The 27,300-nt window shown below is 33.4% G+C and overlaps 5 protein-coding genes across 5 annotated transcripts; 3 read left to right on the top strand and 2 right to left on the bottom strand.

Annotated features, from left to right (window-relative positions):
• Positions 1–1,765: 1,765 nt before the first annotated feature.
• On the top strand, positions 1,766–8,129 carry TRIADDRAFT_52207 (uncharacterized protein; the record flags this gene model as incomplete). The annotated part of the gene is made up of 26 exons (XM_002108790.1): positions 1,766–1,816; positions 2,047–2,112; positions 2,363–2,419; positions 2,696–2,740; positions 2,855–2,935; positions 3,006–3,054; positions 3,145–3,206; positions 3,471–3,561; positions 3,675–3,747; positions 3,823–3,880; positions 3,983–4,037; positions 4,158–4,239; positions 4,346–4,427; positions 4,655–4,994; positions 5,077–5,192; positions 5,283–5,388; positions 5,488–5,525; positions 5,637–5,963; positions 6,094–6,166; positions 6,256–6,399; positions 6,495–6,638; positions 6,710–6,810; positions 6,878–7,036; positions 7,163–7,205; positions 7,568–7,707; positions 8,055–8,129. The coding sequence occupies 26 exons, from the start codon at positions 1,766–1,768 to the stop codon at positions 8,127–8,129; spliced, it is 2,658 nt and encodes an 885-aa protein (XP_002108826.1).
• A 1,256-nt stretch (positions 8,130–9,385) lies between these two features.
• TRIADDRAFT_36990 (expressed hypothetical protein) lies at positions 9,386–11,561 on the bottom strand. Its single transcript, XM_002108053.1, has 4 exons — positions 11,535–11,561; positions 10,269–10,556; positions 9,803–10,137; positions 9,386–9,632 (listed from the first exon to the last, which is right to left on the bottom strand). The coding sequence occupies exons 2-4, from the start codon at positions 10,546–10,548 to the stop codon at positions 9,477–9,479; spliced, it is 771 nt and encodes a 256-aa protein (XP_002108089.1). The 5' UTR covers positions 10,549–10,556; positions 11,535–11,561; the 3' UTR covers positions 9,386–9,476.
• Positions 11,562–12,991: 1,430 nt separating this feature from the next.
• On the top strand, positions 12,992–15,420 carry TRIADDRAFT_63522 (expressed hypothetical protein). The gene is made up of 4 exons (XM_002108789.1): positions 12,992–13,138; positions 14,348–14,443; positions 14,609–14,730; positions 14,823–15,420. Exons 1-4 carry the CDS (start codon positions 13,012–13,014, stop codon positions 15,084–15,086), a joined length of 609 nt encoding a protein of 202 aa, XP_002108825.1. The 5' UTR covers positions 12,992–13,011; the 3' UTR covers positions 15,087–15,420.
• Positions 15,421–18,504: 3,084 nt separating this feature from the next.
• Positions 18,505–20,528, top strand: TRIADDRAFT_52204 (uncharacterized protein; the record flags this gene model as incomplete). Its single annotated transcript, XM_002108788.1, has 8 exons — positions 18,505–18,521; positions 18,562–18,795; positions 19,160–19,199; positions 19,325–19,376; positions 19,660–19,743; positions 19,897–19,994; positions 20,105–20,230; positions 20,436–20,528. 8 exons carry the CDS (start codon positions 18,505–18,507, stop codon positions 20,526–20,528), a joined length of 744 nt encoding a protein of 247 aa, XP_002108824.1.
• Positions 20,529–21,147: 619 nt separating this feature from the next.
• TRIADDRAFT_14805 (uncharacterized protein) lies at positions 21,148–23,493 on the bottom strand (the record flags this gene model as incomplete). Its single annotated transcript, XM_002108052.1, has 6 exons — positions 21,148–21,276; positions 21,391–21,660; positions 22,412–22,496; positions 22,802–22,998; positions 23,163–23,220; positions 23,375–23,493. Coding segments are annotated over 6 exons (858 nt in total), but the record flags the coding sequence as incomplete, so codon positions are not given.
• Between the last annotated feature and the right edge of the window lie 3,807 nt (positions 23,494–27,300).

Genomic DNA, 27,300 nt, shown 5'->3' with positions numbered 1-27,300 from the left:
TGTACTGTACAGTAGACATGCACACTGGTGGTTCAGTATACCGTTACCACTGTGGCGTATTGGAGGCCATAGAGACCTGGATTGGAAAGGTTGGTGTTGGCTATCTGGCTGATTTCTGCTTGTTAAATAAATAGAGTAGAATCACCATTACTCATCTAGCCGAAAGAGTTAAGACTGCCAAGGAAAAGAAGTTTCAACATCTTGTACATTATACCGTGCCGATTACGTTGTTGAAGTAGCTGTAATATATATATCCATGCCAATTAGGGTCGCTAAGAAATGAAGAGCACTAAAATCTTGATTTCTTAAACAAGGTAATGATAACAACTAGAGCTTTGTTGTAACGCGCTAAAGCAGACAATCCAATTTTACAATTGCTATATGATATCTCGTTGAAGACTCTTAATGAAATGCAATAAACGTAGATACCTATAGAATATTATCAATAGTACACCATCACAATTTAAAAGGATAAAAACTAAGAGTGAACGCCGACTGGATTTTCTTATCAATGGAAATCATGGCACAGATGTGTAAAGTATATTAACTTCGTTCAAGAGCAATCATCTGTGTCTAGGTCTTGGCATAGTCTACGGTAGTCTCGAGGGTGCGCCTTACCGCTAGTGATCATCACATCTTGTCTAAACTAGTTACAAATAATTAATTATCTTTTCGGTATAAAATTATCAAGAGCAAGCTGTTTGGTGTTGGCTAAATTTTCAACCAGTTCCGACCTTTCCGCTGATACGCAATCGCTCCGTCTTGCCTGCTACACCACTATATTATATCCAGTCACTTGATGAATGCATAAACGAGTCTACCATGCACTATACTGTACACCAAACCTAACTCCAAGACCATACAATGGCATAGACTTATCGGAAAATATCAATTTTCATATGCGTTCAATTTAGAAACCATAATGGCTTTTTCACCAGAAACAAAATAATGCCCAAAGTCAATGATGCATTTCTGTCTCAATGACCAATCCAAGTCATTTAAAATTGAGCTAGAAACATACTCCAACTTAGCAAATTGTTAATTGCTTTACACTTGTTATGGCAGACTTTGTAAGAACCGGAGACATAGTAACACCATGATCAGTGTAATCTATAATGATAGTTTTGATAGTGTTATTACAGCACATAATTATCGGCGACTTGGCAGTACATACTATGGTCACAAAAAAGTAACAGTTTCTTTTGATGCGGTAACCGCTTTGCGATGGAACATTCCACAGCGCTCATTTCATCACTGATAGTATAGTACTGTATAGTCATAGTCTGGTAAATGTTACTCTTCAATAAAGTTTACGTAAGATGAAGTCAAATTGTACAGTACTGACATCGATTTAATTTTACAAATGCTTTTTTTAAGCCTAAGCTTCTAGCCAAAAGTAAGCGCTGGTTTAACACTGTTAACTTAAGTAAACTACTCGGATGTAAAAAAGTAATCAGTTATCCTACAACCGCTGTACCATTTTGGAAGCTTTGATTAATTATCCTAATTTGATCGCTATTCAACTTTATATTGTTGTTACATACTCTATGACAAAAAACACCATAGTTGTTGATCTCTTAAACGGGCGCTTGAAAAGCAACTAAAAAGCTGATCCAACTAGTTCTTACTATATAAAGTTAACTTGCCATGCAATGAATGTAATCAGTTTATCTTTTAACTTAGGGAAAATCACTAAACTCAACTTCGTTATCGATTATCGACGTAATTGTTGTTGTCAAGATAAAGATAGAATTTTTTATTCGCCATGGACGGCAAGGAAGCTGTAGATCGTGACATCGATCTATCCGACTTGAAGGTGAATTATATTGCTGCTCAAGCTAACATTATAGCAATAGTAAAGAAAGACGCCATATTTTAGCTACAGGAAATACTGTAGAACGTAAACACATTTCGTATTATAATTGGTTGCTGAAAACTTCTATTGCAAAATAGAAACAAGATTAGTGCCAATATATATATTTTATCTGTGACAAAGCGAATGCTACTTTCGTTAACATCAAATGTATTGTATTTTCGTCATACTAGGACCCTGCCAATACCTTTGAACTCATGGAAATTGTAGGCAGAGGAACTTATGGTCTTGTATATAAGGTAATGGGCAGTAAATCGATAATTAACTTTAATTAATCAATACAATACATCATCGGTTGAAAGGGAAACTTAATAAAAGATAGTTGATATTAAAAGATAGTACAGTATTCCGGTTCCTGAATACGTACTTATAGCCATTCAATGCTAGTACTTTCCTCATAGCAATACGTACCCATCGATGGCGGCATGCTATAGGTATCTATATACACGTATGTACACTTGAATTGAATTTTTCTTTTAACCATGACAGGGCCGCCATCGAAAAGCTGGAAAACTAGCTGCTATTAAAATTATGGGAATAAAGAAGGTATATAAGCACTATGGTGCCATTACTAAACTCCAGTTACAGTACAAACGCCTTGCACAAGATTACAATTGTAAAAGTTAAATGCCTGCAAAGGAATTAAGTTGTGTTATCGCTAAATACTGGTTACACGGTATTCCGTACACCCTCAGTATAGTATCAATGCAGCAATAAAGATGGGCGAAACTTAATATTTGAATATAGTTTACCGTAATATTTTATGTATAGTACAATATGAGATTGTCATATCTGCGGTCTTAGTTATCCTTTATTCGGTAGGATGAAGAGAAAGAGATCAAACTAGAAATTAATATGTTAAGGAGGGTAAGATATAGAAATTTATTGACTTAAATATCATCAATAAAAGTTTTCTTTACGTACGGTATTTGCGATTCTGATAGTAACAATCTAACAACGAGTATTATTGCTACTGTTCAGTTTTCCAATCAAAAGAATATCGCAACGTATTATGGAGCATTCATTAAACAAGGCTCGCCAGGATGTGAAAGTCAACTTTGGGTCTGTATTTTAAAAATTGCAATTAGTAGTTTAACGTTACGTACTAACAATTTCGATTGTGATTTGATAGCTTGTGATGGAGTTCTGCGGCGCAGGTTCGGTCACTGATTTAGTCAAAGGTATGCACGTCCTGATTACATATTGGGACTACGATTTAAAGCGATATGTCTTATCATAGAAGTGATCATTTGACCCTATATTTATAACAGGATCAGATAAGCAATTACTTAAAGAAAATTGGCTTGCCTATATTTGTCAAGAAGTCTTACAAGTAAGAGTTGTTTATACTTACACGATTAATCCGTTGTAGTATCAGCTTAAGCTATAAAAAATGCTAATGACCCGTTTTCATTCATTATTCTAAATGAAATAAATCATTCTTATCTTCGTTAACCTTTAAAGATTATTATATTCTTTCATTACATAACACTAAAATTCTGTGAATATATTAACTATAGATTCTGAAATCTTCGTCGCTAACGTTATTCACCTACTAATCTAAGATCGTCTGTTATGTTCAATAATCAATTGTTAGGGTCTGAGTTACCTACATTCTCACAAAGTTATCCATAGAGACATAAAAGGACAAAATATCTTGCTAACAGAGAATGCTGACGTAAAATTAGGTACAGTACAGTTTTATAGATGACTGATAGTAAAGATAATTTGTTTATCTGAGAGTATAATTATGAATTTACAAAAACGTTTATTAACGATGATATTATATCGTCCGTAATAGTCGACTTTGGTGTGAGTGCTCAACTTGATAAAACAGTCGGACGCAGAAACACATTTATCGGAACACCTTATTGGTATAGATTCTATTTTACTTTTAAATTATCATTGTTACTATGTATTAGTAATGCAAATTTATCACTCTATTACAGGATGGCACCTGAAGTCATTGCATGTAACGATAAACCAGCATATTCTTATGATCACAGAGTAAGTATCAGATGCAACAATGAATACATTGATAATTACTATAATACGCCGGTATTTTGTCTATTTACACTTATTAATAAATAATTACCGAATCCTGTATAGAGCGATGTTTGGTCCCTTGGAATTACAGCTATTGAAATGGCTGAGCGTCAGCCTCGTTAGTAACTTGATGAGTAGAGATTTATAATATTAATTTCTAGTGTTAATTTAGTTTAATTTTTATCTGGGTGATGCAATGCATCTTAAATAAAACATTCTACTGCTACTTTATTAATAGCTCTATGCGACGTCCATCCAATGAGGGCTCTATTCCTGATCTTAAGAGGTCCTTCTCCAAAACTGAAATCACCTAGAAGATGGTAAACAACAGCTTCATAGCAAAGTTTACCCCAATATATAACTTCATTAACTGCGAACACACATCTTACTTTTACTAACAATCATTGTATTATCAACTTTCATTAGGAGTCGAAGTTTCGTCAACTTTGTGGGCAGTTGTTTAATCAAGAACTATACTAGAAGGCCAACCACTGATCATATGTTACAGGTAAATGAACCTTATCTATCAGGGTTATCATAGAAGCTAAATAATTTTAGCCACGGTGATCACCCAACTTCATTATTTAAAAATAATTACAAGCGTTGATAGAATTTTAAATGATATTTGCGCTATGTAACATTTATCACAAAGTTATCTTAAAACTTATTATGATATTTGTTATCAGAGTAATTAATATAGAACTTAAAATTAATCTTTCGTTATTGGTACTATAGCATGACTTTATTCGCAATCAACCTGATTCGAGACACACAAGAATACAAGTTAAAGACTATCTAGATCGTTTGAGAAGGAAACAATACGAGCAAGTCGCTGAAAGAGGAAACTCAAACGGATTTGTTAGCTATGAACAAGAAGACGAAGAAGAATCTGATACCCTGTCGAAAAATGAGAATAATGGAGATGAAGCATCTCCCATTCCAGCCCCTGGAGGATCAACATTAATTCGAAATCTGACTCTTATGCAAGGTGGAAAGATGTTACCCGAGCTAAGTGAATCCGTCGACGAAGATGCTAGCACTCAACCAACTAATGATAGAATTGATGACGAACCAGGTCGTGCTTGGCTAATCATAATCATTAATTTAAAAATTTACCTCCTTTGACAAATATACTAACGCGAAACTTATAACATTAGCACCAAGAGCTTCAAAAGAAGATTCCGCAATTCACGAATTAAGACAAAAACAGAAGTTACCTGTCTCAAGAGAACGTAGTGCCTCTGCTTCAGTGACTACACCCTCATCGTCACATGTGTGTATTGATGTCGTGAAGTAAAAATTACCCAGTTTTAAGGTTTTTAAAACAGTATTTTCGATTGATTATCATCTTTATTTTACAAAGTTGCCGGTAACCTCTCCACATTCTAATATAATGAAATCGCCTATGGAGTCTGATGACGACGATGATAACGAAGGCTATGATCACGGACCTACTAGCAACTTGCTTGGTAAGCTATACTTAGTATTTAGAAGTGAACCAATTAAAAGCCTGCTATGTAAATTTTAATTTGCTCAGTAAATAATTACACAATATTAACCTTTGCTAGGTAATTCCGAAGAAGGCGAAACGGAAGTTGTTAGATCGGTCTGTTAAGCAGTGCCAGTTATATTCTTGACAATATCCTCTTGCTATTACATCTTTCGTTATTTCTATACTGTATATTGCGTTTAAATATGGTATATTCCAAAATCATAGGAAGAATTTATGGCTGTATTAAATCCATCAACACTTCGAAATGGAACTCAGAATATGGGAAGGCCCCTACAACCAGCTTCTGCACCCAAGAAACAAGGAACCGGAGGTGGTAATAGCAGCAGCAATCGCTCAAGTGATTCTCAGCAATTAATGCAAAGAATTAATGCTTTGAAAGTAACCGAAAGTGAAGCTCAACGTAGTAGCAACAACACCATCGACAGTCTGGGTAGTGCCGGCAGCACGATTGATTCATCAGACAATACGCTCAAAAAAAATAATTCAAAATTGAGTATAGTGTCAGGTGCTGATGGATACAATACTATTAGGGTAAGCTAGATTCTAATCTGTTGAACTAAAACGCTTTGGCAAGCTTTTTATGTCGCAACATTGTGATACATTGTTTACCAGCTGTTGGCTAATAATCAAGTAATATGTACGTGCATGTTTATTCTTTAAGAGCGAAGAAACCCCACTTGTTAGTAAATTTAAGAAAAAATTTTACAATGAAGTCCTTTGCGCTTCTTTGTGGGGTAAGTGGTTATCCGTTACAACCTTCTACAAAATTATCTTACACAGAAATTTATTCGATTAACGATGTGATAAATAAAAATGATATTAGGTGTAAACTTGTTAGTTGGGACTGATAGTGGTTTAAGTCTTTTGGATCGTAGCGGAAATGGAAAAGTATTTCCCTTAATTACTCGGAGGCGATTTCAACAGATAGACGTCATGGAGGGCCAGAACGTTCTAATTTCTATAAGTGGTATGATTACTCGAGATGATTATTTTTTTCTATAACCTCTCCTATTACCCTATAGAGCATTTCACCATTTAATTAAACATAACATTTTACTCTAGGAAAAAAGAACAAACTGCGTATCTACTTCCTATCATATTTGAAGGCTAAAATTCTGAAAAAAGGCGATGAAACATTGGATAAAACGACGAAAAGAGGATTTATTTCCGTTGGAGAGTTAGAAGGATGCACTTATTATAAAATAGGTACAGTGGTAATCGCCCTCCGATATTTGTAGCACTATTTACTTAATGAAATATAATTCTTTACTCTGTAGTAAAATACGATCAAATAAAGTTTTTATGCGTTGCACTGCGAAACAGTATCGAAATATATGCTTGGGCTCCGAAACCGTTTCATAAATTTATGACCTTTAAGGTATGTTTGAAAGCATTGTAATTGTTATTCTGCGTTATCCTAATACCCTTTCCTTTATAATTTATAGTCATTTACAAATTTAAGTTACTCTCCGCGAATTGTCAGTATGACTGTTCAAGAAGAACAATCCCAGATCAAAGTAGTCTATGCTTCTAAAATTGGTTTCCATGCTATAGATATGGCTACAGGGTCAACTATCGACCTGTATATTCCTAGACTATCATTGGTAAAGTAATATTCTCATGCAATAGGACAGACAATATTCCACATTACATGTGTCATGCTTTATCAAACCGATTATTACTGAAAGTAAAACTTCTAAGTATATTTTAATTATGTTTGGATTACTTAGCGGGAAGAAGTCTTCGCACCACATAGCATAATCACTGTAGACGGTAATACCAGCTACTAAAGGTTCTACTTGTATAACATTGTTAACTGTCACTAAGGTTGATCTACTAATCTCTTTGATAGATCCAAAAAATCGGAGGCTGCTCTTGTTACTCTTGTATAACGGTAGATAAAAATTAAAATAGTCGTAAGCAGTAAAAATATGTTGCGGCTTAGGAGTATCCTTACAATCTTGCTAAAATTAAACTATAGATCAAGGCGTATTCGTTGACACATCTGGAAGAAGGGCTCGAGATGCATTTGTCGAATGGGGAGAAGCTCCAACATCAGTTGGCAAGTTAAACCTGAATCATTACATTTAACAGTTTATTTATTGTCTATATAACTATTTCTCTACTATCAATAGCGTATATTGGAAGTAACAGAGTAATGGGCTGGGGTGGAAAAGCCCTCGAAATACGTTTGGCTTCAACCGGCAGATTAGAGGGTGTACTGATGCACAGAGGAGCACAGAAATTGAAATATCTATGCGAAAAGAATGATAAGGTATTAAAGATTACGTTATTTAGCTGATATTTGTTACTCTTGAATTCGCGTATATTAATCAGTTCTAATCAATATAAAGTCATGAAAACTGTTTCATAATGTAGTATATATTTATATCATCACGAGCAATACCTGATAACACTTAATTCCTTTCCCTACCATTAGATATTCTTTTCATCAACAACAGCCAAGAATAATTGTACACAGATATATTTTATAGCAATGACGACGCAATTGCGATACTAAAACTTCAAAAAGCTATGAATTCCATTGCTTTAAACAAATGCACTGTATTCGTGCCTTAACATTGTGAGTTGACAGTGTTTTGTACTGTATGTTTCTTACAGTACCGTTTACCAGGCTTCGATGGGTCTTTGCAAATTATAAATACCGCTTTATGTATTGATTCTCTAGTTAATTAATGTATAGATTTATTTCGATGTTCCTATACTGCTTTGGTCGAAGTATAGTAGGGTAGTTTATGTATTTTGTATATCAGTAAGAATGCTACTTTTAAAAAATTCGCATTAAATATAAATGTATGTATTGGGTAAAGCAATAATTATAGTATTTATATCATGATCTGATTATACCGCCTTTGGTACGCATTTATTTGAAATTTTTTAATTCGATTGTGTTTATTACAGAGAAAATAACGATATTATGGACAGCTTTTTTACTGTAAATCTCAGAAATTACGTACTGTGTTATTTTATTACCATATTTCTATGTAGTATATGCTTTACACGCGCTTTTAGTCTTTGCAAATGTGGGTCATTTGTATTTCAAGTTGAATCGAAGTTTTATAACAGGGGTATAAATACTGTGCACATTTACGACAGTAAATTCATTTTGAAGGCTTAGAATGCAATGAGGTGCTTTCAAGTATTTTGAACTTAAAACCCTCGTCCTATCCAAGTTTAACTTGTTAAGATGTGCGTATTTATTTGCTTTAAGAAAGACAAGCCATCTGTTCTCTTACTGAATGCGCTTATGATCTTTACGGAATTGTATTCTGTTACTCTTAAAAAGGTATATTATAATATTGTATAATGCCTATGTATCAACCGTAAATCGGACCGCTGTCATGCATACTCTTATATTGAAGCATTATATTACGTTAATAAAAAACTTTGACTTTATCTTATTTTGACCATTTTATACTAGCTATCAGTCAGTAGAGCAATCGATGATATTGTAAAGTTCAAGTAGATTACCGAGGATTACTGTACAGTACTGTACTGCATAAATTTTCATCGTTCAATATACGAATGTACAGCACTCACACATTACGAGCATGTGGTAAAATTCGCCTTTTGTTACTAAATACATTTTGCCCTTGCAATTTATGTGCCGTACTGTATGAACTGAATTAAATGCTAAGCTTACTGTAGCCGACCGCTAAATAAGTAGTAAGGTTTGCTTCTTGAGTCAACCTTTGATATCAACAGCGGTTAAGCATTTTACTACTTGAATGTTACTAATGACGTCGAGAACATCTTAACCACGTTGTAATAACAAATGAGTTTTACGTTGACCACATGCACAAAGTAGGTATCTAGAAATTGACGTAGACCTACACTACTAACAAAGCCAACTGAACTCCATGGTTAGAATACATCATTCGCATTATCAAGCAGTAAGTAATACCATAAAGTAAGTCAACACCTTATTATGTAATTTATACTATCAACATCGAATGATCGTTTTTTATTTCTTAATTAAGAAATGTTACATTGTACAACAGTGCCATTTTTAAATTCTTTCGCTTAATCCTTATCAAATGATTTACTACCACCACGTAGACGACCAGTTCTCCTAGCAGCAATAAGACCGACTTTACGACCTGCAGGAGTGTCACGTCTAACAGTTGATGGTGTACCAATATGTTGATGGTTACCACCACCATGTGGATGGTCGACAGGCTATAATAAAATGAAAAATTAATATTAGTAACATATATATTCCACCAGTTCAATAGTAGCTATTTTTTCAGTATTGTACAATATACTGGTCTATAGTATAGTGCCATGATTTTCTATACAGATAAGGAAAGCACCAAGGATTACTATCTAAACACTAGTAGGACACTTACATTCATGGCCACACCACGCACACGAGGCCAACAGTTACGCTTTACTTTAAATTTATGATAAGCTCTACCAGCTTTCAACAATGGTTTTTCAGTACGTCCACCGCCAGCAACAATCCCGACGATAGCTCGGCTAGAGGATGAAAGAACCTTCTTAGCACCGGAAGGTAATCGAACACGTGTACGTCCAGAATCAGGATTATGCGAAATAACAGTTGCAGAGTTGCCGGAAGCTCTGGCTATTTTACCACGGTCACCAGGCTTTTCTTCAACACCGCATACCACGGTACCCTCGGGCATTTCGCCAATAGGCATGCAATTGCCCATCGTTAAATTAGCTAAAATGAATCAATACGCATGTTAGTTAAAGTCGTGCGATTACAACAACATCAAATAAAATAGTGAAAAGTAGAATTCTAATCTGACTGTTCAGGTGATGGAGATATCAGTTAGAGAATCATTTTCCTACCTTTTTTACCGCAGTATACAAATTGTCCTGTATATACTCCTTCAACAGCAAGGAATGTTTCAGTCCTTAGTCGGTAGCGGTATGGATCCCGAAATGCTACCTTGGCTAAAGGTGCACCACGACCAGGATCGTGAACTATTTCTTTAACAATACCACGAATATAGCCGTGCCTTTCTGCATAATCCAACACACGTAGTTTTACGGCTCCTTTCCTATGTTGTACATGAGAGCGAAATACACTTCCAGCTCCCTTTCTTTGACCTCTTATAACACGGCCCATGACTACAACTATAACACAAAAATTAAGTTAATAACACATGTATTTCAATCACTACTTTTTCGCCAGAAGGCAGCTAGAGATAATAATCATACAGTACTGTCGAGACTCTTCAGCTGATGAAAGAAGATTTTATTGGTATGCAGGATGGAAAATATAGTACTGCATGTTGATGTAGAAGTAAATTGCAAGACATGTGACATTTCATGAATGATCGAGCGTCTACCATTACTCATGATAATTAGACTATTAGGGTACAGTAGAGTTCTCGGTTAGTACTACTTTCTTGTCGCTCTCTCTTTCGTCTATATTATGCCGTTGCCACCAAACACTAACAAGATGAGTAGAAACACTGCATACAGTTCATCAAAATATCACAACTACCATCGGCGCTATCGTACTGCACAACGCCTACAAGCATACGTATCAGTAATCCTGTTATAACGAATTTCAGCTACCCATCTCCCGTATGTACTATAAATTAGACATCATGCCTAACTTCAATAGTAGTTAAAAGTCCTGATAATATTCAAGTAGTACATTAAAAGTAAAATGAGACAGACCATTTACTAGCAACCGCATAACTAAATCAACGCTATCCGAAAATTTAAAATCTATTTTAAGTTTTAGCATCCTAGTCTAAAACTGACTAAAATTCCAGATTATTTCAAGCCAATTAAGAGAACATAACTAAACTTATAGTCGCGGACATAACACACGAGTAGTAAGTTGTAACCGAGTCTTAAAGTAAGTGTTGGCTATAGGATAGTCCTCCATACTGTCGATGTACTGCTGGCATTTTTATGATGTAGTGTTACAGAGGCAAGAAGAATATCGTGTAGTAATCAAGTTGAACATTAAGAATGGAAAAAAAAGTAAAAATATTGTTCAAAAATGATTGATCTATCCGTTTTCAATATGAAATGATATTGCCTACAAGAAAGATTGACAAGATTCCTCACGATAATATCGAAGGGCACCATGCTTACCTTATGATGTAAAAATGGCTGCAAGAGATCGTCTTTAGCTCGAGCCTGCGCATAAATACTACTTGGATTTTGGAAAGAGGGCATCTGTCCGCGAGTCAGTCACTACTCCGTTATACTGTACAGTGTACACTGTACATGTACTGTAGAGTAGAAAAAATACCTGGACATGAAACTCTCCTCGGATGGACGGACTTTCATACTAGATAAGGCCGAAAATGTCGAAAAATAATTACTCATCTATATACAGTACAGTAGAGTAGGTCTTCCGTGTCGGTTTTTGAAATCACTCGTATTCATTTGAATAGCATTCATGATCTAAATTGACTGCTTCTAAGCAGAGCTTAGTAACAGGCAATGGAATATTACTTCATTTAGAAAAATCGGTCAATTTAGAGTCGACTGTCTGCATACTAAAGTACTATCATCATGAAGTGTTTGACACAATTTATTGACCAAACTAGGATAAATGTCTGTCCGTCCAAAGGAGTTTCATGCCCACTGGTGCCCAGGAGTCTATGGTCAAATACAGTAGCTACTGTACACAGTGTACAGTACTGCACAGTACCATCAAGCAAGGACTACGAACAGCAAATGGTTGTTCACTCGTGATAATTTGGAAGCTGATTATTTTACTGCTTATTTCAGCTGTATCGCATATCTGTAATGCTACACTATACTGTACTGTCCCCGATTGACATCCAAATTAGCTACTATTAGCCTGCAAAGTTGGTTTTAAGCAGTATGGTATACGGTCTGCAGACACATCGCCAGGCAAAATAGGTCGCGTAAAAGCACGCGTTACACATGGACTTTACTGCAACAGCACTCCCACGTTCCTGTTCTATTCTCGGTATTTGCGGCATGATTGTAGTATTCATTAAAACGTTGTGATCAACTGTCCATGTATCTGAGTATAAAAGAATACCGACACCACGCGTATGAATTGAGAAAATTAAATTCTACTATACAGTACCCCTACAAAACAAGACTAACATCAACATTACAACATCACGCCATGTTGCTTGTAGACATACTATACTGTAGAAGTGGATATGTGACTACAAAATGTCCCTAGTAGACTGTACAGTTCTATACTATACTTATTAGCCATACTCAGTACAATACAGTTTAAAACAAACAAATACAACACGGTCATAAGATGACGTAGTAACCACGTGACTTGACGCAGCATTTTTAACAATAGGTTGATGCTGCTGCCCTCTAGTGGCACGAAACGGCTCGATGGAGCCATACTGGATCAAGTAATTTATCAGAACAAATTTGCTATTGTTTGCTCGTTTGTATTGGCTACTGCAGATCGTATACAGTATGCAAATTAAATGTCTTCTACAAACCAACAACAAAACCAAAATTGCTCTTCTCTACTACATCAATAACAAGCTGCAGTTGCATTTCAGCACTTTTACTTGCTTGGTCTTGGCTCTGGCATCTCTTGTAGCTGTGGAAAAATTACATCATGAAATTGATTTATTTTAACGGCGAAGTTCGTGCTGAATTGATTCGGTTGGTCCTAGTCCAAGGTGGCATTGAATTTGAGGATTTCCGCTTCGAGTTTAAAGATTGGCCTAAAATTAAAGCTGAAGGTGAGTCAATGCACCCATAGGATACGAGCTCGGCCAATATAGCTTCAAAGACGATCCCGTACTGTAATTTGAAATTAGCAAATAGGAAGTAGCATGAAAACAACAGTTTGGCCAATGATAGCCTAGTTTGCTATTTTCTGAATTTCCACCTTAACTGCATGGGAAGGATGAGATGTTCCTAACAACGTCATCGGCTTGTTTGCTGCATGGATACGCTGATGACATGCAGAGAACGCCACTCCAATTAATGAATTAATTGAAATCTCATTTGTAACTCTGCTACCATGAGATTGTGGATCCTGTGAATCGTATTGGACAGCAAATCCTCCTTGCTAACCTTATAAATCTTCTCAACATCGCCATTGTTCGAGCTTCTATTTCGCATACAAGAGTCATAAAAACTCTTATTAGTCTACATACTGTACGACCGATTGATTTCCACCGTGTGCTTGATGACTACTATGCTATAGTCATTAGGTAGCTTTAGTTGGTTACAGATACTGTTTTCAAATTGCAATTTTAGAACAATTCTATTTAGTCTACTTCGAATTCAGGTTGTATTTAGCCATGCTAGCAGAATGCTGTAAACCTGCGATGCTCAAATGCACAAGATACCGCTCAATTCCGTAAGCATGTCCATTGTCCATGGAAGCAAAATAATCAACATCTCTGCCAGGAGTCCAGTCCAGGCGCTGGACATACTGTATAATAAAGAATTTGTACAAACTATTTTCTGAACTTTACAACAAAGTACAGTACGATACTGTATTTACAATTAGCGTGCATTTGAAACTGCTGATCTGTTACTTAGTCTACTACTGCAGATACTGTTTGTACAGTAGCAATATATTTGTGCGAATGGACAACGTCATCAATTCAAATTCTGCCAATTTACTACAGAGGGTGTAAACTTACAAGGAACGAGTAGAATTTTATTGATGCCTTAATGACAGAAGTGAATTGAATATTAGGCTAATTTTTAATTTCAATGCTGTAGTAGTTGTGCATGTATTCTCATGATAACTATCTTCGGTTTCTATTTTGATATCTACTCATTTGTACAATACTGTAATAATCGCACCTGGGGCTTTTGTGTGTAGTTTTAATTATATGTAAAACATATAATATAACATAAAATGCATCAGTAAATCCATTACTTAATGTTATAGATAATACCGATCATCTTACCAAAATATCTTCCCGTACTAGGTGGTTTTCCTTTCACCCAAGTACCCGTGTTAGAAGTCAACGGACAGAAAATATGTCAAAGTCGAGCAATTGCTCGCTACGCTGCACGTCTAGCAGGTATATTTTCTTCTAATATTGAATTCCACATTTGCTTGTTCCATACCTTATACAATGCTAAGATAAAGATGGTGTACCGTCCTAATCATCATTTTATTTATACGGTGTATTAACTTGGTATTACTATCTTTGTTATTGACTTACTGTATTGTACTACTATGCCAGGATTGGCAGGTAAAAACTTGGAAGAAGAAGCCTTAGCTGACATGTATGTTAGTGCTATAGATGATGATGTTTTGGAAAATTTCTGGAAGTGTGCTTACTTTGAGCAAGATCCTGAAAAAAAGGTAATCGTCGATACTGCTATTTACAGTAGGTTATTGTCTTAACAGTAAAAATTGTAATTTTATACCCTTTTGAATCGAACACTTGCAACTAGGCTGAACTTCAAAAAAAGTTTAAGGAAGAAACCGTTCCTAAATTCTTGCGAAATCTTGATAGATTGTATGAAAGTAGCGGTGGAGATTACTTACTTGGAAACTCGTTAACCTATGCTGACTTGGCGTACTATCGCATGATAAAGACTGTTTCTGGTTTGGTTGGCGATGTCAGCAGCGACAGACTAAAATCTCTGTACCAAAGGGTTGCAGCTCTTCCCAAAATAGCTCACTGGGAAGAAACTAAGCCCAAGCCTGCATTCTAACGTGCAGAAATGTATACTATCTACTACCCTGTTGAAAATTGGCTCCTAATAAGTGCAGACTAGTAATTATTGCAATCACTACATTAGATTGTAGCACGCTCATTGTATTATTTTCCATAGCACGATAGTGTAGCAAAACCGATGTTGAAACTCTAATTACCAATTTAGTAGATAAACATTTAATTAATATTCACTGGTTATGCCGTATACTACTACGTGTATGTAAATCAATCTCCGCGATTACCTGGTGATTCAGATTAATCTTTACTAACTGCAACGATGAAGAGAATAATGGACTTGAAATAAAAAATGTGCAAATTAGCATGTATTTACCCGCATAGTATCCATTGCTCTCCATACATGATTCAATAAATAGTAAGCCATATACAGTATAACTACAAGAGTACAGCATGTGTGATTGTTAGTGAAGTGATATATGCGTGTTATTTGAGCCAGGAAACTTTCAATAAAAAATTTTGAAGTCTCTGTTTGAGCTATGCGGTTACTTTTAGGAGATCCGAAACGACTGATTAAATTCTAACATGGATAACTACCCTATACCTACGTAGTAGTGTGTACATACTAATACAATATAGACATCTGCATTAAGATTTCATAAGGCGTTCCTAATATATTTATGATAGACGCATATATTGCCCATCAAATCGCTAATTGTAACTATTGTTGCTGCATAACACGAACGAATTCAGACAGGTACGTAGCATGCAAGCAATTTTAATGTAATCATAATGCAAGCTAATATACGTGTACAATTGTATATGCGAGGTTATAGGGTACACTTAGGTATACTAAATGTCCACGATTTATGTAGGGTAAAAAGGGATAGCATATGGATATGGATGTATTGATAGCACATAAAACTATAGCCAATACGTTACGAATACTTTACTGCTGTAATTTTAAAATTTTATCATGTAACGATATTCATCGAAAGTACGAGGATATTTCATATCCATTATTAAACTCTTCCAGTAGATGTATACTATCAATTTATTATCACCTTTCAATTTTCCAAGATTTTACTGTCTAGATAAGTTTTATTCATTCAAGGTAGAGACTATAATGTTAGAAAAAATTAACGTTAACGTTGACTTATAGCTAATAATACCAAATTGAATTCAGTGTCCATGCACAGTGGTATAAGTATCGCCAAGCATACCCTGAAAATAATAGAGTACTGAGAAGAATTAAGAAACCTAAATCAAGAGTATATTGTTGTTTATTTATTATGAATAGTACATCATTTCTTACACAATTAGAAATTGCCTCATGTACTACTCCGTATATAAATTGAATTAAAATTGGATGTTATCATCTCAAATTATTTTTCTAGTACAATCAATGCGAGAATTTACTGATTAACTTTGTACTACTCACTAAAAGCTCTAGATCTATAGTATACGTACATCTACTTATTTTTAAATAGAATTAAAATATTGGAAATTATCATCTCAAATTTTTCTAGTGCAATTCATGCAAGAATTTGGAAGCTAGTCTTTGTGCTACTTATGATCATTAAAAGCTCTAACTCTGCAACTTTGTTTATTTTTAAATTGAGTTGAAATTAGATGTTATCATCTCAAATTAATTTTCTAGTCCAATCTACGCGAAAATAAAGCAGCTAACCCTATACTACATATTAAAAGCCCTAGATCTGTACATTTATTTATTTTTTAAATAGAATTAAAATTGGATATTATCTCTTAAATTATTTTTCTAGTACACTCCATATTAGAATTTAGTAGCTATCCTTATACTACTCATTAAAAGCTGTAAATCTGTATATCTACGTGTTTTATTATTTATTCATTATTTTAAATTGAATTGATATTAAATATTATCATCTCAAATTATTTTTTTAACACAATCCATGCGAGAATTAAGCAGTTAACTTTGTGCTACTCATTGAAATCTGTAAATCTGTATATCTACGTGTTTTATTATTTATTGAATTATTTTATTTTAAATAGAATTGAAATTAGATATTATCATCTTAAATTATTTTTCCATTACACTTCATATTAGAATTTAGTAGCTATCCTTATACTACTCATTAAAAGCTGTAAATCTGTATATCTACGTGATTTATTATTTATTGAGTTATTTTTATTTTAAATTGAATTGAAATTAGATATTATCATCTCATATTATTTGTCCAGTACAATCCACGCGAGAATTAAGCAGCTAACTTTGTACTGCTCTTTAAAAGCTCTAGATCTGTACACTAATTTATTTATTTTTTAAATTGAACTGAAACTGGATATTATCGTCTCAAATTATATTTCCTAGTACAACCATGCGAGAATTTAGCAGCTAACCTAAACTCCCTTAAGGTTAATGGATTAAAGTACTGCAGTACATTCTAGCCGTCGACTAGTATTAACAATTTTACTATACAATACTGTACATACAGTATGGAATACTAGTGCTACCAGGAACACTGCACTCTCGCAACTTTTTTAGTAGATGCACATTACTATACTGAATATAGTGAATACTGTATATGTATATATATATATGTATATATAACATATATACAGTATAACATATATATATATTCATTACCGACATTGGCCGTAACATATATATAACATGTATACAGTATAACATATATATGTTACTATACACCATACTATATATAAGTATTATACAGTACAGTACCGTAAGGCCGAAGCCCCGCCACGGATACACTTACAATACAGTATATACTTTACGCTGTGCACTGTAATGATGCAGTTGTTCAACTTTTTGGCCTTCCAAGCTCCAAGCTCCAATCAACAATAATAAATAGAATTGCAGCAAAACTATCGGTAAACGATCATATTGTAAGTAGGTTAAGTTATTAAGTCTTAATCTCGAGTACCAAGTAGATGGATAGCTTATGGACTATGTTATGGAGGATTATTGGCACAAATCCTTCTGCAGTAGTGAGGTAGTACTCGTTAGGAGTGATCACAACAGAAATTCTTATATCGTACGCGTATACCAAATTCATATATCACTCAATCGGTTAATTATTGGCTATCAGTAATGAGGCAATAAGAGAGTGGTAATCAATCTTCGTCTATGCATGTAAACTAGACTGTTAAAATTATGTAGACTGGATAGTACAACTGACAATTAGGCGGTTGAAGTAGAAATAGTCGCTACGAATGAATATCAACCACTGTCAATACAACATTCTGCTGGACAGCATTATTCATTACAGTGATCGTAGTATTTATCCATCTGCAATAAATCAAATGCGTAGAATAGTTCGAGAACCTACCGGTAATAGTTCTAATCATAGTAGTAAATGCATGCCATATGAACAGCTCTACAGTAAGTGTCCCATGTACTTGGAGGTCTATTCTGTAGCAAACCTTATTCTATCTGCAGTTGCTAATCTATATCTCCAATGGACAGATCTGAAAGGTATTATATTGATTCTTTGATCTCTACTCTACACTTTTAGATCAATGTCTCGAAATAGCAGATCTGAAAGATATTATAACGATTCTCGACACCGTGATAAATACGACTCGCGACGCGACCGACATCGTAGTAGGAGTAGAGAGCGAGATCCAGGTCATCGTCGTTACGATGATGACGAGAAAGCTAGACATAGTCAAGGATCACGAAGTGATTACTATCGCGATAGATACGATGCAAGAAAAGACAGCAAACTAACTTCATCAAGAACCAGTAGGTTAGAAATGATAAAGATTTGAATACTAAATCTTCTTATGATATCATCATCCACAAAGTGTCTGCAACCTGGTAAATACTGTACATAATCGCTGAAATAGTATGCGAGCTGCACAACAATACCGTTGTTATTATAGACTCCATATACAGTACTGCAAGTTTCTGCCACCCAGTAATTCAGACTGTAATCCAGACTATCAAAGTTTCTGCAACCCAAACTCATTTTCATACGGTGGCTCCGTAGTGCACACCCGTATATTCAGTATGCGATTTTTAACATCATGACGAATCTGAAGCTAATTGCCATATAGATCATTTATATAGGACTGATAAATTTGTAAATTTATCTTTAAATTCTTAAATAGTAAAAATTACAGCAAAATTATACCTGGATATGACAAAATGGTATGTACAGCTCCGTTACACATGCGATTACAGAAAAGGATATAATTGTACCAATAATATCAAATAACATTATAATTTTACACATGTAACCTTCTATACTTAATTTTTTTTTTTAATTTTGTTAGTCTGATGCTGAAAAGCTTAAAACTAGGACAAGATACCAGTTAAAAGATTCAAGTTAGTTCTTTTATCGCCTATAGTCGACACGCTGATGATAATATATATATTTAACTCAAATTTATCTTACCTCATTAGTATATATTAGTTATACTCGTACAGTACGCTAATGTAACTTGGCTGCTATATACAGTAGGTGTTTACATGATATTACCTAACACAAAATAATAGAGATCTATAATGATATAATAAGATGTAAGTGGTAAGGAATCAATCATGAAACATTAAGCAACAGAAATTAATTGTGATTAACAAAAGATAATGCTTCTCTCACTATTATTAGCAAAAAGCGATTTTTTACAGTCCAAAAGTGATCGTGAATGGACCACTATCAAGAATACAAAAAGTTTTGACCTAGAAGTCACTGGTAGGTCACAATTTATTGTAAAGGGAAGTCTTATATAACCATTAGCAGAAGTTATTCGATGAAGACTACTTGGCAATCTCGTTAACCTTTTTAACGAATAGTAGTGATTGCTGTGATTAATGTTGCAAAAGCTACATTTCAAATGTTTTCTAGATTTCAGAGAAAAAGTCGATATGGATGCTGTTAACGATATTGATAACTCAGAAACCTTTGTATCGAAACCATTTACACCAAATCAAAAGAAATCTCAGGTAATACTATACAGTATATATATACAACATAAAGTCTTCAAGCTTTCAATCAAAAACCAGCCATAGCAATAAATCAACGATTAAAATTTTTTATTTGATTTGATTTTTAGGATAGCACGGAAACAATCTGTAAACCTATAATTTCACACGATGAAGCTATATTTGGTTGTAAACCGTCCAATGTAATACTAGAGGATGCCAAACAAGCACAATTACAAAGGAATTACGCCTTAGATGTACGTATTATATCAATTTAAATCGATGGACGATATTTATCATCTCACCTTATAGTGTATACTTAACGCATATTCCAGCTTAAACGGTATATATCATATACGTTATATATATAGAAGTCTTTGTAATGATAAAGTTAATTTTATGTTAATAGCATTAGGTCTATAGATGTAATTAATTATATTAATTTTGTATCAATTAAAACAGAGTAGTTTCCCATCTCCGTCCAATAAACAATCACGTTGGATGGAAAAATTAAAATCATTGCATAAAAAGAAGCATGAAGAAAGTGAGGAATAACGCTAAATGTGAGAACAAGTCAAAATATCATGCTTAATAAATCAATTTCTTTGACAGAAAAAAATTCGCAATTCCACATACTTACAATGCACTTTTAGTGCATATCTGTATATGTTGTCATATAATTTACATTGTAAACAACTACCAGTTCACGACGCATAATAGCATACATGGCCAATCTACACGTTACAATTTTAATATTATATTAACAATGGTATTTACAAACTGCGTCCTGTATAAATGCATAAACTAAAAATATGGCATAAAGAAAAACTAATGAAATGCCTATTACCCGATTTAACCGAAATTTTACAATAACGAAGATCATTAAGACCAAAATTAATATAATTAATAGTACTATTCCAAATTTTACAAACGGATTGATTGGAAGAGCACTTGTATCCTAGAATGAAAGTAATAAAAAATTTGTAGCATTTTTTCTATTAGTATCTATCTTAATATTTGTATGTCCATCTTGAAATGTTAATTTAAAGATGTGCCGTATATTACGATTTCTGAAATTGAATTGTAGGAGTAGACTTAGCATCTTATTTATATATAGCCTTACCAAGAATTGATCTGCTTCAGTAACATGTAGTATATAGGGTTTTCCTTTATCGATCAAAATTCTTATCAAGTATGGCAAACCTAATCCAAGGTTAATGTCAAAAATATTTGATCCAATAGCATTGGAAACGGCCATATCACCATGTCCATCTCGAACTGCAAATATTGAGCTTAATGCATCCTAAATATTAATTAATTTAAAATACATTTAAGTACCATTCTTATTCAGTAAGCCATATATAGTTAAATTTTTTTTTAATATTATCAATCTATAAAAGGTAATTCATTAACTTACCGGGATACTAGTCCCAATCGCAACGATAACTAAGCCCATAGTATAACTGTCAATGCTTAATATACAACCAGTTCGAGATACTAAGATAACCATGCCGAAGCTTAATACCGCAATCCAAACAATAGACAATATAAAGGTAAGTGTATAGTATTTTTTATATTTTTCGGTTGAACAGTTCGGAACAGTCCATGAAAACACCCATATGAAAGGAAAGGAGAATATTAACAGTATCCATCTCAAGACAAAGATAAAAATTTGCCAGCATAAACACTTTGCATTGGGCTAAATAGAATATAAGAAAAATGATAAAAGATCAGCAAATGGGATTTAGTAACTGGAAAAGTCTAATCAATTTGTAAACTCGATGCTAGCTTAAAAATTATAACGATTTATTGACTAACCTCGGGCTTTCGAGGTATTGAGAGCATAATTGACGGCATGCAAGAGCAAATTACTAAAGAATATCTGTCATCATCTTCGTCTATATCTGCTTCTTCATTTTCTGGCTTTTTCGCTTTTTCATCTACTCTTTCCACATTTCTATCCTTATAATGCTCTTCCAATCCACTATCCTCAACACTTTCCAGAGGTCCGGTACTTTCTTCGTTAGTTAAAGTTACTTTACAGTCTGATTTAAACAACGGCGGAAGTGGTTTCTTAGTTTCAAGACTTTGCTGCTCATCTTCGATTGTATTATCATTCGTAAAGCTGCAATTAAATTTCTAAAGCAAATAATATACACAAAATGATTTTAATCGATCTGAAAGAACAATAGAATTTAATGGCATTTTTAAATAGTTTGCAGCTACTTTAACGGTATTCCATACTCGAAGAAATATACGTGTAAAAATAACAACTGGCCTGGATATATACAATAAATGTTCTTAAATTTTTTCGTATAGTTACAGTTTTGCACAACTATCTACATATGTATAGTCCAATTAATTACTGAGGTGAATCATCGAAAGATTGAAATACATACTTGATTTTGTAATTTCGGTAATATCTGCTTATTAGTAACAGTTCGAGTCGAAAATTCACGATTGGAAGGTAATTTATGCTTAAGTAAGTCTTCATTTTCGTCCTCTCTATTACTTTGTGTCTCGCTGGATACGATAGAGGAAGCAGTCCTAATAGAAGGATTCTTTAATAGGTCAGACGCCCTTGGATCTTGGCTATAATCAGGCGTTAACAACCCATTAAGTTTAGAATTATTAGCTGATCTGCTTTTATCGTTGTCACCATCTAGTTCAGGGGTATTAGATGGGGTTACTTTATTATCGACTGCTCTAGAACAACTAGAAATGATAAAACAATTATGCATTTTGTTATTCAATGATGCAAATATTTTCTTAAAATACCGTAGAATACAATTTTAGATATACTACAGTAGAATGAAGCATACGCGTACTTATATTCTCCTGCCATTAATTTCATTAATTGCGGGTTAAATTTCATCAGGACAACATAAACGACATACATAACTAATAATATGATGGCTTCATAAATATAAATTTTATAATCGGCTACAAAAATCGTAAACATAATAATAGAGATTGCATAAAATACAGAATCTCGAATTAGTGGTCGCCAATCAATTTTTAAAACCTAGTTAAAAATGAAATTATTTTTCTTAGTATTTGGTTTGAAAAACGATCATCTTATAAAGTATTTCACTTTAGGTTTGCAGTATTAGTTAACCGATATCACTAATTACTGAATATTAACCATATGAAAAGATTTATTATTGATCGTATGAATGAAAAGCTTACTCTTTTAGCGAAGGCAGCGCTGAGAGCAATAATAATTAGTATATTAAATACTGCACTCCTACATAAGAAAAGCGAGTCATAATAAGTATAAGTAGTAACATTTTCCAATCTACAAGGCTTTACTGAAACTTATAATAGAAATAAGATGTATAGCCCAATTAGTAAAGTATAATCGTTGATTTACTATGATTTCATTTTCTGTAATGACTTACCCTACTATTGTTCCAGCTCCAACTTCATTGTCAGCGGTTACGGAGGCTAAGGATGTAAATAATTCTGGAGCTGAAGAACCAGCCGCCATAAAAGTTGCTCCAGCAACATCTTCGGATAGTTCTAATCGGTCACATATAACTTCAAGCGATGGAACAAAATGATCATCGCAAATAATAGCTAGCCCTAGCGATCGAAGTGATTAGAATATTCAATGATTACTAGATCGATAAACTATTAATTCAATGGATGAGATTTCAACTATAAGAAATTTCAGTTAATGATATTTAGCCATAAGAAAAAACTCTAGAAAGAAAAATACCCATCAAATCATTTACCTATAAAGATCATTAATATTAAAAAGATATGAAGAACTAGCCAAACATACGGCGTCGACTTTCGTTCCATTTCACAACCTTGCAATGTCTGCATAAAATGGTTATAACTATCATTTCCATTAGAATGATCAGTTGGTAGAACTGATGATATAGTACTAATAGAATTGAGTAATCGGCGAGATGATTTTGATTTGTAAGAATTTTCTACTAATCCATCGATTGAAAAGGATATAAAAAGAAGGGGAAAAAAAGTAAGAAAAAATCTTTGAGATTTCTTTCAGTGAACTGGATATTTCTAATTAAATGTTTACGCAAATAACTTTTCCCTATTTAGGGATAGACTATAGCCAAGTTTTAAACTGTTTTCAAATTTAATATTTAGATATTGTATTTTTTCCAGTAATTTAACTTTTATTTCAATCCTATTACCTTGCTCTGAAGAGGACATCAGCAATGGAGATCTTACATAGCAAATCAACCCCATACAAATGACCGCCAGTAAGGTAAAACGAAGCATTTTTTTTCGTTGTCGCTTTTGCTTCCATCTGTAGTTATATACTTCCATCTTGGATAGTAATACCTATTGTCGATATAATATCAAAATAGGATTCGATTGAAACGAAATTAAAATCGTAAAACTTTTACCTATGATATGTCAATTTATTCACTTATTGTTAGCATGTCCTATCTAAATACGAATAGTTGTAAAATGCGAGCAATTGTTCAAAATTCAGCTTTATAACTAATTTATTACGCTTAACAGATAATGTTGGTCAAGTAGTAGATGAAAGGCTTCAAGTAACTTTTTACTAAAAGTCGAACATTGTTTAACAATACATTATAAGCATTATTTTAATATAATTGATCAGTAAAAATAAATATGAATAATGAGGAGGGTTAGTAATTTATCATTCTAGGTAATGACTGGTAATTGATTATTTAAGCGTTAAGAATTGTAGACAATTTAGTCTAAATTATTGTAATGAAAGAAGTTTTTCTTAAAATTATTACTGACCGCTGGAATAAAAACTAAAACATCCTTTAAAGTTAAAAAATCGACATTCCCATTGTTGTAAGAAAAGAAGAGATCGAAGAATGATCGAAATTGGATGTTATTTCATTGGATATTAATTTAGATAGAGAAAATTTCAAAGTGATTAAATATTTTTAAATTAATCAAGTTTTAAACAAAAGAAATGACGCCTTTCCAATCATAACTTATTAGCCATATCATTGGCATGATAATCAATTAAATAATAGTTATATGAAAGAGAAATAGTTGTTATTCAATATTCATCGCTAGTTAATTATGTAGATTAATTGATGATTTTATATCACTTTCTTTTGCTACTGTTGCAGTATCAGTTCGATAGCTGGATAAAAACGCTTGAAGAATCAATTTTGTATTTTTGAATAAATAATTTTGCACGCAACATTCTTATCTAATTAATATTTTATCCTTATTTGTTTGAAAATTCTTAGAATCTGTCATTTCAGCTTACAATGTTATCCGTATTGAACTTAACAACGGATTTTTTAACCTAAAAAATTGTACGTCTTTTTTACCTAAACACACTATACTCTAGTAATATAACTTAAAATAAAGGTTGATATGATGAAATAAATATAATTATACATAGCGGTCTTTTTAACCTGAGTAAGAGTGCTTAGGTTCAAAATATACATGATATGAAGACACTATGATTATGAATGGGCTAATTTTGCATATCCTTATAGTTAGGACAAACATCTATTCTTTTATCATTGAACTGATATCAAACCTGATTTATCATTGGATTTGCATATAATGTCCACATTTACCACCCCAATATGTCTATTGGTATCTTTATATATGCTGTCTATCCTACTTTTATCGTTGTTGCTAAAAGTATAAGGATATTCTTAAGTAAATAATTTCATCCATAGAGGTAAAAATTGATAGATTCCATCGTATTACCGTATTAATTATGATAAAGATATAAAATGCGAATATAAGGCATATTTATAGGAAAATATGCACGTTAACTTAGATAAGGATTATTTTAGCAATAATGTGTTGTGAAAAGAATTGCAAGTCTTGAACCAGCTGTAACGGGGGAATAATTACATCAAAAGTACATATGATCTGCTATTAGGAGCGAAACCCTTTGAATAATACTGTCCATCTTTAACATTACAACAGTGCTAATATATGAAGTTAATATCAGAACGATAGTGCATAATATCATTTATTATATTGTATCGTTAGCGCTATTAACATACATGCAATTAATATCAGGACAATAATACATAATATCGTTTTATTATATCCTATTTTTTGCACAAATACATGCAATTAATGTCAGACGATAACGTACAATATCGTTTTATTATATCCTACCATAAGTGCCAATATATGCAGTTAGTATCAAGACGACACCGCATAATATCATCTCATTCCAACCTATCTTTCGCATTAATATATGTAGTCAATATTCCGACGAAACTGTATAATGTCATTTTATTATATCCCGTTATTAAGGCTAATATATGGCATTCATATCAAAGTGATAATGCGTAATGTCGTTTCATTATATCCCATCTTTCAAGCACTAATGTAAAATCTTGCAAGACGATTTACCTTTCTTTCCCATAGCAATTTATGCAGCAGTGATAATTGTCTATTCACTATAAGTATCATACTTCAGATTTTCCCCTACCTTTTGTCAACAACTTTATCAGCGCAATACTTGTAAGGTCCTCATAGTCCGATCTTGTCAATAAACGCCATTTCTATTTCATGATGTGATATCGATAGGTAGTATGATAGTAATTTACTATCAAGACAATAAAAACTACTTATTAAAGACCACCTCCAACCTCTCCGCCTTAACTCTATTAACGATCGTATATTCGACTATCATTATTTTGTCAATAGCTTTACTAATTGCGGATTGTTTGAAAGATCCTTATAGTCCAGTCTTATCCATAAATGTTATTCTTATATGAGGATATGATTTCGATGATAGCTATCAGTACTTCTACAGTATAAAAAAGATTGTCCTTCGTTGGCAGTGCCTAAATATAGAAGCTCATACTATGACGATTTCACTCCTAAAAAGTCACGGTCAAGCCCGTAACCTTACCACCACTAAGTTAATGAATAATTGGATCCCAGACTAGTTGCTGTTTAAAGTATATAGAATAGCATCGAATTCAGTCAAGGCCGACCGGAAGATCACTTTTACAGTCAGGGTTCAAATATAAGTATGGTTATTATCACCATGAAAATATTAACCTGCAGCTTTATCTACCGCTTAGTACTCATACTCAGCCTGCCTATAGGATTTCACTAAGCTTAATTTCTTCGTTTAATCAAGATAAACTCCTATACCAATAAACTTTATCAACTAAAAAGCTCTACCGATTATAAAAGTAATAAACTAACAAAAATACCAATGGCCTCCATGATGGATAACTAGAAAAGAACTATCATATTGCGTCATCCAGGGTACCCAACATCGTGTCTCCATGTAAATAATGATTCTATATAATGGTTTCTGGCTGTATCAGTATGTAGTCTGCTTACTCTATACATCAACGTCATAAAG

The sequence above is a fragment of the Trichoplax adhaerens genome, genomic scaffold, assembly GCF_000150275.1.
Source record: "Trichoplax adhaerens TRIADscaffold_1 genomic scaffold, whole genome shotgun sequence".
Classification (NCBI taxonomy): domain Eukaryota; kingdom Metazoa; phylum Placozoa; class Uniplacotomia; order Trichoplacea; family Trichoplacidae; genus Trichoplax; species Trichoplax adhaerens.
This window is presented reverse-complemented; position numbering and strand designations above follow the sequence as displayed.

What these genes read in the sequence shown, in the direction of transcription:
- TRIADDRAFT_36990 (XM_002108053.1), bottom strand. Translation starts at nt 10,548, where the DNA reads ATGGGCCGTGTTATAAGAGGTCAAAGAAAGGGAGCTGGAAGTGTATTT. An exon ending in TGTATACTGCGGTAAAAAAG is followed by an intron (nt 10,138 to 10,268) that starts GTAGGAAAATGA and finishes GATTCATTTTAG; the next exon opens with CTAATTTAACGATGGGCAAT. An exon ending in TGCGTGGTGTGGCCATGAAT is followed by an intron (nt 9,633 to 9,802) that starts GTAAGTGTCCTA and finishes ATTTTATTATAG; the next exon opens with CCTGTCGACCATCCACATGG.
- TRIADDRAFT_63522 (XM_002108789.1), top strand. Translation starts at nt 13,012, where the DNA reads ATGAAATTGATTTATTTTAACGGCGAAGTTCGTGCTGAATTGATTCGG. An exon ending in GCCTAAAATTAAAGCTGAAG is followed by an intron (nt 13,139 to 14,347) that starts GTGAGTCAATGC and finishes TTCCCGTACTAG; the next exon opens with GTGGTTTTCCTTTCACCCAA. An exon ending in AGCAAGATCCTGAAAAAAAG is followed by an intron (nt 14,731 to 14,822) that starts GTAATCGTCGAT and finishes ACTTGCAACTAG; the next exon opens with GCTGAACTTCAAAAAAAGTT.